Source organism: Grammomys surdaster, unplaced genomic scaffold, assembly GCF_004785775.1.
Source record: "Grammomys surdaster isolate TR1022 unplaced genomic scaffold, NIH_TR_1.0 170, whole genome shotgun sequence".
Classification (NCBI taxonomy): Eukaryota; Metazoa; Chordata; class Mammalia; order Rodentia; family Muridae; genus Grammomys; species Grammomys surdaster.
Genome location: NW_021604618.1, coordinates 8859666 through 8878362, shown reverse-complemented (window position 1 = coordinate 8878362; position 18697 = coordinate 8859666). Strand labels below are relative to the sequence as shown.

At 41.0% G+C, this 18697-nt stretch overlaps 1 protein-coding gene across 1 annotated transcript in view; it reads right to left on the bottom strand.

Annotated features, from left to right (window-relative positions):
* Positions 1-4431: 4431 nt before the first annotated feature.
* The window catches only part of Cstf3 (cleavage stimulation factor subunit 3), a 77552-nt gene continuing 63286 nt past the window's right edge, over positions 4432-18697 (bottom strand). The window contains exons 11-21 of the mRNA XM_028766911.1: positions 18358-18467; positions 17472-17588; positions 17034-17108; positions 16318-16461; positions 15124-15226; positions 10806-10875; positions 9233-9428; positions 6423-6576; positions 5696-5790; positions 5500-5560; positions 4432-5144 (exon numbers count right to left, since the gene is read on the bottom strand). Of these exons, the coding sequence (XP_028622744.1) occupies positions 4942-5144; positions 5500-5560; positions 5696-5790; positions 6423-6576; positions 9233-9428; positions 10806-10875; positions 15124-15226; positions 16318-16461; positions 17034-17108; positions 17472-17588; positions 18358-18467 (1328 nt within the window). The 3' untranslated portion in view covers positions 4432-4941. The remainder of the gene's footprint in view (positions 5145-5499; positions 5561-5695; positions 5791-6422; positions 6577-9232; positions 9429-10805; positions 10876-15123; positions 15227-16317; positions 16462-17033; positions 17109-17471; positions 17589-18357; positions 18468-18697) is intronic.

Genomic DNA, 18697 nt, shown 5'->3' with positions numbered 1-18697 from the left:
CCTCTTTCTTTCTTTCTTTCTTTCTTTCTTTCTTTCTTTCTTTCTTTCTTTCTTTCTTTCTTTCTTTCTTTCTTTCTTTTTTTTGTTTTTCGAGACAGGGTTTCTCTGTGTGGCCCTGGCTGTCCTGGAACTCACTCTGTAGACCAGGCTAGCCTCCAACTCAGAAATCCGCCTGCCTCTGCCTCCCAAGTGCTGGGATTAAAGGCGTGCGCCACCACCGCCCGGCTAATTGTGCTTCTTTCTTGGTGGTGGGAGGGGCCAGGTGCAATAACTTACCTTTCACCTTAGAAGGAATATTTCTAGTGTGTTACTCAGGCCCATTTACCAAGTGACTCGGAAAGCTGCTAGCTTTGTGTGAGGCCTGGAACAGGAGAAGGCTCTTCAACAGGTCCAGGCTGCTGTGCGGGCTGCTCTACCACTTGGACCATATGATCCAGCAGACCAGATGGGACTTAAGGTGTCAGTGGCAGATAGAGATGCTGTTTGGAGCCTATGACAGGCCCCTGTAGGTGAATCACAGAAGAGACCTTTGGGATTTTGGAACAAAGCTCTACCATCATCTGCAGACTATTCTCCCTTTGAAAAACAGCTCTTGACCTGCTATTGGACCCAAGTGAAAACTGAATGTTTGACAATAGGACACCAAGTTACCATGAGACCTGAACTGCCCATCGAGAGCTGGGTGTTATCAGATCCTCCAAGTCATAAAGCAGGACACACACAGCAGCAGTCTGTTATCACGTGGAAGTGGTGTATACGTGATCGGGCCCGAGCAGGTCCTGAAAGCACAAATAAGTTACATGAAGAAGTTGCTCAAATGCCTATGGTTTCTACTCCTTTCACAATGCCATCTGCTGCCACACATGCGCCTATAGCCTCATGGGGTGTTCCCTATGAGCAGCTGACTGAGGAAGAGACAACAAGGACCTGGTTTACTGATGGCTCTGCATGTTATGCAGGCACCGCCCACAAGTGGACAGCTACAGCATTACAATTTCCGGGACAACCCTGAAAGATACAGATAAAGGGAAATTTTCACAGTAGGCAGAACTTTGGCCAGTACACATGGTATTACAATTTGTTTGGAAGAAGAAATGGCCAGATGCATGACTGTTCACTGACTCATGGGGTGTATGTAGCCAATGGGTTGGCTGGATGGTCAGCGACTTGGAAAGGTCATGACTGGAAAATTGGTGAGAAAGACATCTGGGGAAGAAGTATGTGGATAGATCTCTCCGAATGGGCAAAGGATGTGAAGATATCTGTGCCCCATGTCAATGCTCACTAAAAGGTGACTTCAGCTGAGGAGGAGTTCAGTAATCAAATGGATAAGATGACCTGTTCTGTGGACAGTCAGCCTCTGTCTCCAGCCTTCTCTGTTATTGCTCAATGGGCACATGAACAAAATGGCCATGGTGGCCTAGATGGAGGTTATGCTTGAGCTCAATAACACGGACTTCTACTCACCAAGGCTGATCTGGCTACAGCTGTTGCTGAGTGCCAGGTCTGCCAACAGCAGAGACCAACACTGAGCCCCAGATATGGAACCATTACTCAAGGTGACCACCCAGTAACCTGGTGGCAGGTTGACTACATTGGACCACTTCTTCCATGGAATGATGCTTTGTTCTTACTGGAGTAGATACTTATTCTGGTTATGGATATGCCTTTCCTGCACATAATGCTTATCTGAAACCACCATCCTTGCACTTACAGAATAACTTATCCAGTGTCATGGTATTCCACACAGTATTGCTTCTGACCAAGGAACTCATTTCATAGCCAGAGAAGCGCAACAGTGGGCCCACAATCATAGAATCCACTGGTCTTACCATGTTCCCCATCATCCTGAAGCAGCTGATCTGATAGAAAGATGGAATGGCCTTTTGAAGACACAGTTGCAGCACCAGTTAGGTGGCAGCAGTATGGAGGGCTGGGGCAGAGTTCTTCTGAAGGCAGTATATACTTTGAATCAGCATCCGATATATGGTACACTTTCTCCCATAGCCAGGATCCATGGGTCCAGGAATCAAAGGGTAGAAAAGGGAATAGTTCCACTCACTGTTACATCTAGTGACTCTCTAGGAAAATTTTTGCTTCCTGTCCACACAACTCTAGGTTCTGCTGACTTAGAAATTTTGGTTCCAGAGGGGAGAGTGCTCCTACCAGGACCTATAACCAACATTCCATTGAACTGGAAGCTCAGACTTCCCCTGCCCCCTGGGTCATTTTGGGCTTCTAAATCCTTAAACCAACAGGCTAAGAAAGGAATAACAGTGTTAGGAGGGGTGATAGATCCAGGTTACCATGGGGAAATTGGATTGCCTCTCTACAATGGAGGTAAGCAGGATTATGTCTAGAGTGCAGGAGATCTCTCTTAGTACTACTGAAAGATCCCCGAGAGGGGAGACCCTCCCTCAAGTCTCGGGAGATCACAGCCTCCCAGTGACTCATGAGACATCATTCTTGATGCAATCAGCAAGAGGTATATTTCAGGAAATCAGTGCACTGAGGCTGAGACTCGTAACCCACGCAGGGGCAGAGGAGCTCGACCCCCAGCTCGGGGAGAGTAGGGTATTTAAAGAAAAAAAAAAACCAGAGGGAGTGAGGGGGAGGGCTGGAAAGTCCCAGTGGAAAGTCTCAGCCTATTATTCAGCTTGTGACAGGGTTCAAGGAACAATCATGGGGAAGTATAGGTTTTTTTCTCAAGAACTCAATCTTATTCAACCATTTCATCTACTTTGACCTGTTCTCTTGGCTCTATTCTATCTGCTAGTCTGCTAGGGGTAGAAATTCTATGAACCCTTCACTACCATGTCCTGTGATTAAAGTCCATGGGAGACTACAGCGGCCTAATGCAAGCAGGATGACAAAGGATGGAGACCCATCAGGAATGAAGGTATGGGTCACTCCTCCAGGGAAAGAGCCAAGACCTGCTGAGGTGCTTGCTGAGGGTGGAGGAAATACAGAATGAGTAGTAGAGGAAGGTAGTTATAAATACCAGCTAAGGACATGTAACCAGTTGCAGAAACTAGGGTGTAAAGTAATATGAATGTTTCTGTTTTATTTTGTTAAGAATACATTTGTTTTTCTTCCAGTTTCTTTAACATCAATTGGTATTCAAGTTGAGATACTAAAAGAATGTTCCCAAGGGACATTGCTCCGTTATAAATTTACAATTGCATTTGTGATTGTATGAGCAATAGTTATATCATGTTAGGCATATTCATAACCTTGTTATTGTTTCATGTGGACATGAGACATTGTGTCAGGTTGACAAGGGGGTGAATTGTGGTGGCTATTCCTGGTTGTCAACTTGACTATATCTGGAATGAACTACAATCCAGAATTGGAAGGTTCACCTGCGATCCTGATCTTGAGCCTGGGAGATACAAGTTTCTGACCTGAATCTTGGCATGGAGATCTTAAGGCACAGTGGCTATGAAAAACTTAGGCCCAGGCAAGGTAATACACACCTTTAATCCCAGGAGACTAAGAAAAGTCTCGCCGAGCGGTGGTGGCGCACACCTTTAATCCCAGCACTTGGGAGGCAGAGGCAGGCGGATTTCTGAGTTTGAGGCCAGCCTGGTCTACAGAGTGAGTTCCAGGACAGCCAGGACTACACAGAGAAACCCTGTCTCAAAAAAAAAAAAAAAAACCCAAACAAACAAACAAAAACAAAAAAACCAAAAAACGAACAAACAACAAAAAAAAGTCTCAGATCCAGGTGTGTTGGTACACATCTGGGCCACACCTTCTGCTGGAGAACTACATAAGGACATTGGAAGAAGGAAGACTTGGTCTTCGCCTGCCTGCCTGCCTTGTAGGACTGAGCAACTGCTAGATCCTTGGACTTCCATTCCCAGCTGCTGGTGACCATTGTTGGGGAGTTGGACTACAGACTGTAAGTCATCAACAAATTCCCTTACTATATAGAGACTACCCACTGGGTAGTGGTGGTGCACACCTTTAATCCCAGAACTTGGGAGGCAGAGGCAGGTGGATTGCTGAGTTCAAGGCTAGCCTGGTCTACAGAGTGAGTTCCAGGACAGCCAGGGCTATACAGAGAAACCCTGTCTCGATTAAAAAAAAAAAAAAAAAAAAAAGACTACCCGTAAGTTCTGTGACCTTAGAGAACCCTGACTAATACAGATGCCCAGTGGAAAAGAGGGCTTGAGGATCTGAGTTTGAATCCCTAGCAGCTACATAAAAACTAGGCATGACTTTGCTTGCCTGCAACCTCAGCATTAGGTGCAAACAGGCAGACCCTAGGAATTCACTGCCCAGTCAAAAAAGGTTCAGTGAGAAACAGCTTCAAGGGAATAAGAGAATTATAAAGGAAGCCACCTGATGTCCTCTGTTGGCTTCTGTGTGTTTACATTTGGACACCCCCTCCCCATGTACACAAACACAAAGAATCAGGAGGAGGCATGTTTTTGAAGTCCTTTTATTTTTTTCAGAGGACCCTTTGAAAAATTTATAACTACAAAACAGTTGCCATACATTCTGCCATAAATAAAAACAAACAGTAAGGCAGGACTACATAAGCAAACTGAGAACAAATGTTTTTCAGAAAATGTGAAAATGTTTTACAATCATAAGCCATCCAGTTTTTAAAATAAAACTGTGGGAAACTTACAAATCTTCAAGTGGCACATACAAGACACCCTTGAAAAGGAACAAGATGTGGCGTTGTCATTTTGTACTGTTATTTAAAACCTAATCTTGCTTAGAGGATAGGTCTGCTCCGAATTCAAAATCCACACAGGCTTGGGTTTTTTTCTCAAAACCATATGACAGAGGCACCAATGACAATACAACTTTGTTTCCAAAACCTTGTAACAAAGCATTGTCTCTTTAAAACATATGACTTAAGAGGCAAAAAAAGGAATCCTGGGTAAGAGTTTTTTCTGTCAGAGGCAGGCATGTTTTTAAGCTGACTCATCGTATTCGTTTCTGCTGCCGTGCTCTGTAAATGTCATGAACTGGGGGGACTACAGCCCCCTTCTCTTCATCTTCGTCTGAGTCCTCGTTGGGCCTTTTGACAGCCTTGGTCAGTACTGCACTACTTTCCACTGGGCCGTTGCCTTCCACAGCCAGCTCTGGGGCCCCACCAGTGATGATCCTCACGGCTTCCTCAACAGCTATTGGGATGGAGCAAACAGAACAGTGCTTACAACGGTGCTATTGGAAAAGAGTGCTCTGCCCATTCCATAGCCTGTCAGCAAGCATGGAATGGTGCTACTGATACTAAATTACAAACTCCTGTTAAAACCAAGAAACTGCTAAGACAGATCAGACAGTGCCTCACACATGCCAGGACTCTGATATGTGTTACCAGAGTATGCCCACACTACAGAAGGCTCAGCTTACTCCAGGGTGTCCCTGCACCTCTGTACACTGGATACTTGGCTTTAGAGACCTCAGTGAAGAGAACAATCCTTTTTCCCTGGGAAACAATGTAGACTCCATACTGAAAATAGAGCTTCTGTTACTTACTGTTTGGTATCTTGCATCTTCGGAAAATTTCCATCAGTTCATCCACTTGTACAAAAGGACCCTATCATGACATGAATAAATTTAATCTCAGTTATCTGACAAGTTAACTATTTTGTACCTCCCATCATACAAGAAAAAAAAAAAACAAAAACCAAGCCCATATAATACAGTGACCCAGTATGTACAATGAACGAACCTGGAAGCAAATAGGAGGAGGGAGCAGTTTCATTAAAACCACAGCGGCCGGAGGCACTGGAAACACTCCACCGGGGACTGGGTGTAAGCCTGGAGCTGAGGGAGGAAGCAGGTATGAAACACGGGCATAGTTTCTATGTGGGAAAGTTGAAGTCAAGTGACCTGCACACAACTTCCTATGTCCCTGCTGCTTCCTTCTGAACACATATAATGGGCTGTAGTGCCTTAACCAAGTGACCAAATGAAATGGGGCAGACATGAAATGCAGTGTCAGTCTTAGGTCACTGGGAATCAGACAAGTGACTTCATGTAAAGCAAGCCAGGGCTGAACTAAAGGACATTTTTGACTCAACTGTTTTTGAGTTACAGTGTTTAGTAATCCTGTCTAAAGTCACTTGTTCAATAGTACATTTAATCCTAGGGTCTTGTTCACAGAGGACCTAGACAGCTGCTAACCACTCACAACCGTGGTACAGGTGTGGTACTGCGGGGAGTGTCCAGTTGGTCAAGTAATCTGCACATTGAGCAGGTATGAAGATGGGCTACTGAAGCCTGTGGTACTCAGAGGCTTTGGTGGTTTTTTGTTTTTTAAACATTCTTAGTGTATCTAGTTCAAAGCTTACTTGTGACCCCAAGTCTAATAGTTAACTTACAGTGGAAAAGGCCAGGTTACTTCCCTCCCACACCTTCGATTGAAATCAAACAAACGTCTTGGTTCTGAATCTTACGTGCTAAATGTCGTGGCTGAAATGGAATCATCTGCTGAGTGTCTGGCTTAGGGTACTCAGGTTTTCTATCCACTTCATCTTTCAGAACAGGCACTATGGAAGGAGCTACAACTGGGTCTGGAATTATAGCAGCTAGCTTAGCACGGGAGACATCCTGAAAATGCAGAACAGAAGAATCCTAAACCTGAAAAGGGTCTTACAGAGCATTGTGCAGTTCCATAATCTTGAGGCTACAGTAAGAATCATTGGGTTATAAGCACAGGAAGGATGGAGAAGGAGAAGCAGGAAATCTCATGATGATAAAGACTGTTCAACACTCAACAAGGGAAGCCATTCGTTTTGAAGGTTGCATTTTAAAAATTTACCTCAACCCCAGCTAAGAATCACTAGACTGTCTCCAGGCAGGATCATTGCAAGATAGGTACAAGACTTTGTGGGAAGAGTTGTAAGAATGGCACCAAGAAGAGAGTAGGGTGATATGAAGGAAAAGTCAAGATTTTGATTTGTTTGTTTGAGACAGGGTCTCACTGTGTAGCCCTAGCTGTTCTGGAATTCAGCTAGCCTCAGACTTACAGAGATCAACCTCCTCTGCCTCCTGAGTGCTGGAATTAAAGGCATGCACCATCATGCCCAGCTAAGATAAAGCTTTGATTTTTGATACTTTCCTTCCACTGGAATTAACATCTCAGTTAAAGTGAAGAGCCTGGGTTAAGTGAAATTCTTGCTTCATGAAAGCCAAGATAGGGATTATCAGCATCTGCACTGGCTAATAGCATTTTGCTAATGCAATGAACTTCCTTTTAATGTACAGGAGAAAATATTAGAAAACAGTTACTATTTGTCAGGCCTTTTAGCCAGACTGTAGTCACTCTTTGAGGAAATCAGTAACATTGCTAGCATGGACTGAAGCTTAAAAGATCACATAGGTAATAGGAAGTAGAGAGAGCATTGGGTGCCCACCCTCTCCTTTCAAACCAATGGGGCCCTCTCCAAGTTATGTCAAAGTCACCTTTAACAGGTCCTGTCCATTTCAATCCTCCAAATCTGCTTGCACACAGTTGGTGACACTGCTATCATGTGGTACAGTGAAACCACTCACTGTGGTGTACAACTTACTATGTCACCAACTACCACATAGCAGTGCACTCTAGTTCTCCCCAGATACAAAGTAGATATGGAAAATACAGGCTGGAGAACTCATTAAAAAGTAACTCTACTTAGAAATAGTCAACCCCCACACTTTTTCTGAGATAGGGGCACACTATTTAGCCCTGGCAGGCTGGCCTTGAATTTAGAGAAATTAAGAAACACAGCTGCCTGTGTCTCAGGAATGCTGGGATTAAAGGGGTGTACCATCCAGCCCGGCAATGATCTGTCTTCTCAATCTTTTAAAAATGGTATTGATGTGTGTGCATATGTGCTTGTTAAGAGCCTAAGTTGGTGGGAGTTGGTTCTCGCTTTCCATCATGTGGGTTCCAGGGTTGAACTCCAGTCACCAGGCTTGGAGGCAAGCTCCTTTACCTACTAAACCAGCTTCTGGCTCTCTTCATTTTCATTAGACTCTTTAAAACCATTTTTACCCTAGAAAAAATAAATGGTCTTTTCCAATAATTCTTAGTATGTCTAGTTTTGCACTGAAAAAAAAAAAACAGTTGAGGTAAAAACTTCATTTTCTAACAGTACAATACGTGTTATTAGGAATCCCTTCAGAACAGGATTATGGGGCTGGCACAGACCTGCAACATCCATCAAAGAAAAGGTCTAAAGCTAATTACGTATAATTCTTTGCAAAGTTTTCTAGTCTGGTTCAGACAGAGAGTGAAACTCAGGCCAAAAGAGGGCAGTGAGGAAAAGAGTGATGGCCAAGGATATCCTATTGCCAGCTGATTTAAAGGGACCAACACAAGACCCACGTACACACAGCTTCATGTGGGTTTCTTTTTTCTTTTTTTCTTTTTTGGTTTTTCAAGACAGGGTTTCTTTGTGTAACCTTGGCTGTCCTGGGACTCACTCTGTAGACCAGGCTGGCCTCGAACTCAGAAATCCGCCTGCCTCTGCCTCCCAAGTGCTGGGATTAAAGGCATGTGCCACCACTGCCCGGCTTCATGTGGGTTTCTACCTTGACCATTGTTCATGTCAGTGGAACAGAAAGGTCAAGAAATGATAGATCAATGGTTTTTTGTATAAGGGCTATTTCTGAAGCTTCAAGAACACTAGGATTCAGGGGCTAAATTAGTTTCCTTAGGAGTCAGTCATCTACATAGATGAGTACCACTCTTAGAGAAGCCAGTTCCTCTATGGTCTGCTGTAGAAAGCTGCTGATCTTGCAAGAACATGAGTTTTGCTTTGTTTGTATAGCCTAGGCTAGCTTTGCAAACCTCCTGCCTTCCCAGTTTTAAATCCAAGGTTTACAGGTGTGTGTGCACCACCAGGCCTGGCTATATCCCTTCTTGATATCTTGACAAAATATACAACAAGTAAATATGTTTAGTTGGAGCACTATCAAAAATATTCATCAGTTGATAAGAATTATTTTAAAATAATTACACTAAGGATTACATTAAGACTTTTCTCCATCATCTGTCAGACACAAGGCACTGACAATTCCAGGTACATAATGAAAGCATTTATTCTCTCTCAAATGTTTTTCATTTTTTGTTACTTTTGTTATCCATAAACAACAAAATCAATGGATTTTTTTGACTTAGTAATAGAGTAAAGAATTGACATTAGAATGAAAATTGTCTGTGAACTCTTAAAAACATAGGGGAAGTGGAGACACCACAGGTGTCTTGGTGCTGAGTACATACCTTATAGCCCAGTGCTTTGAGTTCACTCGCAGAACAAGGGTATAGATCCATAAACTTGTATCTGTCTACCAATAAAGCTGTTTCTTTGCCTTCATACTCTTCTCTGAATGCTGTAAACCGTCTTTTCTCCACTTTGAGTATACTAGCTAAGTCACCAATATTACTCTCAAAAGCTAGAAATCGAGCCCAGATTTCTCTGTAAGAAAGTAAATATAACCAATATTCAATCATAGAATTGTTTTAGGTTTGTTCAATAATTGTTAGTATTTCCCCTTATTTGTTTAATTTTATTTTTTCCTAAATATTTAAAGTCAAGTACAACCACAACACTTTACCCAAATATTTGCACATTCAAGTTCTTTCCTGAGTTGGTTGGACACACACACACACACACACATACACACACACACACACACACACGTTATCTTACTACTTGAGGTAAATAAAAGGGAGAGTATAAACTTTGTGGAAAAGGAACCGACAGACTTCTATAATTTTTCCTGTATATTCTGGCTTCATCACTTTGCTTAGTGGAATAAATTATGCTTCAGAAGATATTCTTCATTTAACATATGAATAAAAATATATTCCAAAATCTACTATATAATATTGACTCACCAAGGCCAAACTGTACACATCACTGTGTTGTTTGCTTTGTTTGGTTTGTTTTTTTCTGAGACAGGATTTCTCTGTCCTGGCTGTCTTTGGAACTCACTCTGTACACCTGGCTGGCCTTGAACTCTGCCTCTATACTGTTTGGATTAAAGGCCTGTGCCACCACCACTTGGCTGTACAAATCACTGTTTTAATGTTCTGGGATTACTTAAATGCCACAGGCACCTAAAGTAAGATCGTGGGTACCAATAAAGTACCAGGAAGAGGATACTGCAGAACTTCAACACTGGTAGACATGTTTGTGAATCAGTGAGAAAGTGAGGGCTAGGTAGACTGTCCACCTGTCTAGGTGGTTGAGCTGGGAACTGAAGAGAGACAAAGCCTGAATATGCTGGCTATGCCACTAGACCATCCCATTCTCTCACAGTCAAGGTCATACGGTGGAGAGGTAACAGAAACTGGCTCTTAGTATAAAAGCATCTCTGCATTCCACTATGAGATACATTTCAGAATGCTAATATATTAAGTTCTAGAAATATTAAAGTAGAAAGATATAGCAAATATTTAATAAATTAAAAGGGTATCTCAAAATAATTCTTATCATAGAGAAAATAAAAATGTAAGTTTAAGGGGCTAGAGAGATGGCTCAGTGGTTAAGAGCACTGACTGCTCTTCCAAAGGTCCTGAGTTCAATTCCCAGCACCCACATGGTGGCTCTCAACCATCTACAGTGTAATCTGATGCACTCTTCTGGTGTGTCTGAAGACAGCTATAGTGTACTCATATACATAAATAATAAATAATATATATAAAAAAAAAAAAAAAAAAAAAAATTGAAATTTGTGAGTTAATGCTATATAGTAAAATTTGGAAGGTATTTTTATTATTATGTTAAATGAAGAATATCTTCTGAAGCACAATCCCACACATCAGAGTTCATACATTTCGCATGACTTACCCAGACTTCTCAGGAGGAAGGCTTCCAGATGTTAAAACTCTTTCAAACAAAACTCGAGTATTATTGTCCTCTAGGGTATTTAAAAAAGTTTAAATGTTAAATCAAAGAAAGTTTTACAATTTAGTAATTATTTTTAAATTAGAACAAAACCCCAAGCTTTATCTCAGTTAATCCTTACAAAAATCTAATGCAGAAAAATAACTTGTCACAAATGATTTTTACAGATAAGGAAATTTGGAGGTTCAAAATCACTGAATTTGCCAGATTAGGGGAACAAGCCTTTATTTAATCTTACAACTCGGGAAGCAGAGACAGATCTCTGTGAGTCTTAGGCCAGCCTGTTCTACATCCTAAGTTCAGGCTAGCCAGAAATACACAGACCCTGTTTCAGACAAACAAACAAAGAAACAAACAAACACCAAACACTCCCCACCTAAACTGGTTTGGCTCATTGCTGGGTAACAAAGCTGTTACTAGAAGCCAGGTCTTTTGACCTTTATCTGAGACCTGGTTTGTACACGGTGTAATGCAAATTGCAGTGAGGGCTGAACCAGATGTCCTATTTTGCCTTTCAAAAAATAATGAGAAGTACTATCTGGATTAAATTTTAAGTTTTAGGAGTTCATTTGTAAGTAAAAGCAAGAGTTTTCTTGAAAATTGAAGGGATCTTTAAAACAAACTTAAGAATCTAACAAAAATTTGATAATTGAACTGAACAGTTAAAATGAATATTCATTATATCTAAATTACACCACAATAAATTTTGTTTAAATCCTTCATCATGACTGATTTTTATTTTATTAGCACAGACATTCAATTTACTGTCTGTGCATATGCAAGATAAACTTGTGAGAGATTAAATGAATATAGCCAAAGAAGTCAGTCAGATGTACCACATCAAGTGACTTGGTATATTTTTAAGTTTTAATTTAACTTAGTTTTATGTTTTGTGTAGTGTTTCTCTTGCATTTGTGTCTGTGCACCACTTGCATTCAGTCCCTGTAGGGGCCAGAAGAGGGTGTGGGGTCCCCTAAACCTGGAGTTGTGAGCCACGAGGTGGGTGCTGAGACTCAAATCTGGGTCCTTTAGAAGAACAGCCAATGATCTTACCTGCTGAGCCATCTTTCCAGTCTCACATTTTGTTGTTGTTGTTTTTTTGTTTTTGTTTTTTTGTTTTTCAAGACAGGGTTTTTCTGTATAGCCCTGGCTGTCCTGGAACTCACTCTGTAGACCAGGCTGGCCTCGAACTCAGAAATCTGCCTGCCTCTGCCTCCCAAGTGCTGGGACTAAAGGTGTGTGCCACCACCGCCCGGCTCCAGTCTCACATTTTAAAGATGTTATTAAATATTACACTTTGTCCTTGCTTTAATACAGCTTTTGCTCTAAACATCCCTCCTACTATCCCACAAAGCCTCCTTCCTCCCTGTTCAATGCTCACCATGGTCTCTGCCTAAAAAGGTGTTTTCCTTCCTCTTTACCTGGCTAACTATTGCCCATCTTCAAGATCCAACTCATATGCTTTCTGTGAGTCCTTAGGATAACACAGCCATACAGTGGAATGCCGTAGAATGTCATTTAAAACCCTGCTAGCCAGACTGAGTGGGTAAAATTAATCTTAAGCATAGCCAAGCACATCCAACATGTCTTTTCAACATGTAAACAATACGAAAATCACTACAATATTTTACATTCTTACTTATTTTTTGTTAGAATTAAGCCTCTGGGGTCTGGTGTGCACACTGTTTAGCACAGGTACACTCATTTGCTCAATAACTAGCAGTGTAGGGGCTCCACAGCCTCAACAGCTCTCGAGGAGGCTGGGCTGTCATCTTCACGACCCCTGGGTGGCATCATCAGGGCTCTGTTGTGACACTAAACCTTTCACATTCACCTCCACCATTACACACAATAACTGCCTCCCATACTCCATATATAAATTAAACGCATGCAAAAGCTCAATATGATTCTCTCAGTCTTATGAAGGACATTATAACCTTGTTGCCAGTGGGAAAATTATAGTTTTAAGTTTACACACCTAATCTTATGGACAAGTAAATACAAATTTTCTTAAAACAACTTTCATACAAGATTATTTTCTTTTACTTTTTAGATTTATTTTATGTCTATGACTGTCCTGCCTGCATAAATGTATATGTACTATGTACATGCCTTTTGGATTCCCTAGAACTGGAGTTATCGATGCCTACAAGCTACCATGTGGGTGCTGAGAATTAAATCTGTGTCCTTTGCAAGAGCAACAAGTCTTCTTAACTGCTGAGTCATTTCTCCAGCTCTCCTAAGTTGTTCCCCCCCCCCCAAATTTATATATCCTGAACTGTCATTAATTATAATATGTGTGACGCCTACCACCCCGACCAGCAGGGAAGAAAGACTCGCACACCAGTTCCTTCCAGCAGCAGTTTACTCAGGAGTTGCTAGTTACATGAAGCTTGAAGGTGTGCCCCCGAGCCAGCCCAGGAGCGAAGCTTTATACCCTGCGTAGGACTGCCCATGAGCCCATACCACGTCTCGCACTGTGATTGGTCAAGGACCCATGACACAAGATCAGGCCACCAGGAAGTACCGCCCCAGGACCAAACAAGGCTTGTTTACTCCAAGTCTGCAAGGGCAAGCAGGCACCATCTTTAAGGCGTGGCAGCAGCGCTCCACAATAATAATTTTATAAAGACATACATGAATGGGTAATTATTTAGCATAAAGAATGGTTATATTACTATTAGTCCAACAGAGAGGGAAAATAAAGATGTCAATGAGCATACTTCTTTTACATACTCACCCCATAACCTCACAAGTAGTTTTGGGCTTGGTAGTTACAAACTTTTTGTGTTGTTGTACTCCATACTTCTCATCTACTGGGCAAAGCTATTACCAAGCGACATTACAGCTGGAGAGCTGTGTAATGTCTGTTTACCCCAGGAGATAACAGATGAGCTGCACAGAGTGGCCAGAGAGGAGCACAGACAACGCTCTGTCTCTTAACTGACTTTGCAGATTCACCTAATTGTGGTAGCACTTTTCTGATTCAAAACCACTCTGCAGAGTCATAAGTAATCTACCGTTATCCAGGGAGTATAAATACATGGTTGATAAGACTAGGGATAGCTTAGTTGGTAGAAGGCTTGCTGTGATTGCTTTTCTGGGTTGTTACCTTGACCACATCTGGAATTAAGTAAAACAAAAGTGGTTGAGTATACCTGTGAGATAGTTTTCTTTTAACCCATAGCTTTTGAGGTAGGGCATCCATCTTTAATCTGGACCACATCTTACGGTAGCAGCCTATATAAAGGACATGGAAGAAGCCTTTGGTCTTTGCCAGCCTGTTCTTGCTTTCACTGGATAGTCTATTCCTTCACTGGCATTAGAGCCTACTTCTTCTAGGCCCTTTTGAAAAATAGCCTATGTTCTTAACTCCTGAACTATTTCTCCAGCCCCTACTTCTTCAAGATTCTGGCATATACTGAAGACCAGCTGAGACATCCCGCCTTATGAACTTAAGAGCTATTGGATTCTTAGACTTCCCTTGGTAGATAGTCATTGTTGGAGTAGGCAGACCACAGCCTGTAAATCATTCTAGTAAGCCCTATACACACACACACACACACACACACACACACACACACACACACACACACATATATATTCTAAAAGTTCTGCTCCTCTAGAGAACCCTGACTAATACACTTGCCTAGCATGCACAAGATGTTGAGCTCAATATCTGGACTGTATAAACTGTATAAACTGGGCATGGTGACAAACTTGCAGACAGGTAGATTTCTGTGAGTTCAAAGCCAAATTGGTCTACATAGCAAGCATTGGTCCAGCCCGGGGTATATAGTAAGACCCCCGTCTAAGAAGAAAAATACGGAATTCATGGATGATAGGCCACTATTTCCTGGGTGCCTATCGAGTAGCTGTTTCTGGTGAATGTTGGAGTTAAAACACTTTAAAAAAAGAGAACAAAGCCACCCAAACCCAAACATAATTTCAGGTTGTTTAATGTTAAGAAACCCCATGGCAGGGGCTGGAGAGATAGTTCAGAAGTTAAGAACATAGGCTATTCTTTAAAAGGGCCTAGGTTTGGTTCGAAGCACCTGCATGGCAGCTGATGGCTGACTGTAACTTTAGTTACAGAAGATCCAATACCTCTGGCCTCCAAGGGCAATGAAAACATGGGTCCACAGACAAGACATACAGGCAAAACACCAGTAAATGAATCTTAAAGACACACACACACACACACACACACACACACACACAACACACAACACACAACCATAGCAGATTCTAACCAACTTACCATTGAGGTGAGAGAGATAGTCAATATAAGCCAAAACATATTCTGGAATGTCTCCATATTTCTTTAGTCCCAGTTCAAAAATCTTAAAGGCAACAGACTTGTCCTAGAAGTGAAGACAGTACTGGTTTCCATGAAATGCCAGACAATATACACAAAAGAATATTAAAACTACAGAATCTAATAGGCATGATGGTGCACATCTATATTCTCAGCAGTAGAGACTAAGAGGCAGGAGGATTGTCACAAGTTCAAGATCATCTTAGCTTACATAGCAAGACACTTTTTCAAAACAAAAAACAGTAACAAAGAAATATTCCCACAACCTCTAAATATGACAAAGCACAGAAGAATTAAAATTGGTGAGCTAAATAAAAAAACAACCAAGGGGTTAAGTTCAGAATATGAGTTTTATGCTTATACTTCAGAGTGAGCCTAGGGAATGAAACAAGAACCAGTCCTTTTAAAATGAGAAAAGAGCTGGGCATACAGCTTGGTAGTCGAGCACTTGCCTATACTGCTCAAAGCCCTGAGTTCAATCCCCAGCACCTCCATAAACAAAATAAAACAGCCTAGTAGCCAATGGTGGCATCTTGTCTAAGACATTTACCACAGGTGCTTGTAGTGGTGCACTGCCTGTAGTCCTAGTACTGGGGGTTACAGTGAAAACTGGAAGATCAAGAGTTTGAGACCAGCCTGAGATATTTAGTGATATGTGCTTCAAAACAAAACAAAATCCAATGAACAAACAGGAATGACCAAGTGGTGAACTGGAACCAGTCAGTCAGCAGTAGAACACTTGTTCATCAAGTTTCACTCCCTGAACACTGCCCCCTAACATCCTTGAAAAAATTTACAAGCTTATCTAAGATGCAGGAGGCCCTGGATTCATTCATCTACAGTAGATAATCAATTAAAAGAAAAAAAGAAATTAAATGTGGAGTTTAATAAGGCATAAATAAGCAAGCAATTGAGTTGAATAATGTTCAGTATAATTTTATGCAGATAAGCTGAAGACCTTCTTTAAAAAATGGAGCAATTAAACTCAATTACTTAAAGTAGAACTTTTGTAGTGGGGGAGGGTAAGGGGATTCACTGTGTAAATCTGCTGGTGTAGAATTCACTGAAATATGGCTGCCCTTGCCTGTAGTGCTAGGACTAATGACCTCATCTTTAGATAAGCATGTCAGTGTTTACCTTACTACAGTAATACTCCATGAGGGCTGCAGTCACATAGACGTGATGGCGGGTTCTGGCATCCTCTCTTGCTTTTTTAAATATCATTCTTCCAGATTTGATACCTTCCGCTCTCCTTGCAAATTTCATATACTGGATATATACCTATGAGAAAGTAAAATATTTGTATTATACACATTAGGCAGAATATGCTCCTCACAGCATCCAGTGCCAAGGCACGAGTTCTATGCTAATGCTTCTAGTATAAGAAACTACAGAATAGAGTTATAAACTACTTTTCCCCAGGCATTAGGGACACATGCTAATTTTTATTGCGACATAATTTACATAACACAAAATTATTCTAAAGTGTATAATGCAGTGATTTTTATTATCATCAGGTCATATAATAATCACTACTAAAACTTTTTTTTTTTTTTTTTTTTTGCAAGATAAAGCTTTTCTGTAAAGCCTTGGCTATTCAGAGCCTGGAATTCTCTCTGTAGACATCACTAACTATATATTCAAAGATAATCTTGAACTCCTGCTCTTCTGTCTCTACTTCCCAAATATTGACATTACAAGTGTGAGCCATAATGCCCAGCAGTGTTTTATATAGAGGGTCCCATGATCTAACAAGACATAGATACAATGACTCTTACTGTATAAGAATTAAATTAATTTTGTTATATTAAGTCAGATTATGATGGTGGGGAAGAGGGAGTTAGGTTACTCACCAAGGTGGGGTCAATGTCCTCAATTGCCAGAAGTCTGTTATATATACTGTGAACCTTCTCATACTTCATGCGACTCTAAAGCGGCAGAAGTGAATATTAGCATACACTCACAGATGAGCAAGTCTGAGCTTTACAGAACCTGAAGACTGTACCCCTGTTCCCTCCTACACACAAGGCACCTATGCTGTATATAAACTTATATGAACTCAAGGGCTAACAACTGTTTATTGTTACCATCTCTGGCTACAAAAACAAAGACACTACCAGAAAAAAATTTTAGTCCTGAGGTAAAATTGTAAGCAGTAGCTGGTATTCACCAGGTTTAGGAAGAATCATGAGCTTGAGGGCCACATACACAGACACAGATACACACACACACACACACACACACACACACACACACACAAATACAGTTCCAAATCCTCTGACTCTTCTCACCTCTTCATAATCTGCATATGCAAAATAAAGGAGCATGTTCTTCTTTAATAAAGTGCTTATGGCTCTTTCGTATATATTAGCAGCTTCATCACTAAATAATTTGGCATTGTTCATATCCTAAGAGGAAAAGAAAGCATGTCCTCAATAATGTCAATGTAGTTGAAAGAGTAAAAATGAGACAGTATCCACTTTAAAATGTACTTACTACTTAAACACACACACACTGGCATTTAAGAATTATAGAAATTACTAACAATTTCTTCTGATTCTGGGTAGAGGGGAGTTTCTAGGGCTTGCGCCCAGGGGCCTCTGCCACTCAGTTATGCACTTCAGTCCCTATACTTTAAATTACCATTTAAGTGCTTTAAATGACAAGTCACTTTGATAGTTTTAAAAGCCATCATATTTTAATTCTAAGGAATTATGACTGTTACTAAAGTTCATACTGACATAAGTTTAAATATTTCCTTTTCTTTTTTGTTTTTTTCGAGACAGGTTTTATGTGTGTGTGTGTGTATGTGTAGCCCTGGTTATCCTGGTACTTACTCTAGAGCAGGCTGAGATTAAAGGTGGATGCCACCATCTGGCAAGCTTAAATTTGTCAACATATACTTCTTATATAGAAACTTTTTAATAAATTTAGCATATAAAATAATGAGCTTTATTATGGTATTTTCATCCATGTATACCTACCCACAACCCTGTCTAGGCTCTTTTCCTCACCTCCCAAACAGTTTCCCTTCTGCCACTTAATGTTATGCATGCATGTGTTTACACATGGATAGTATTTACACGTCATTACTAAAATTGATGTTATAGTTTGTCAGTAAATCTTATTGCTATATTAAAATCACAAAAGGAAAAACAGAATGGGAGGAATACACACCCCCTTTTCTGCAAGCAGTTTACTTGACTGTTCCAGATATTGGGCAGCTTCATACCAGATATCAGGGTGATGGCCCAGCACAAGTAGGCACTGTTCATAGGCAAACATAACTAAGGGAAGACAAACACACAACACTCAGTTAAGATAAAAGGTACTAACAACATTATCATCACAAGCACCTCAGATAGATTATTAGACTCAGGTATGGTCTTTAACAATGAGTGATAATTACTTCCAACATTTAAGAAGGGTATAGTCTATACAGAGGACAGTCATGAAAGTCCTCTGACTACCATACACACACACACACACACACACACACACACACACACACACACAC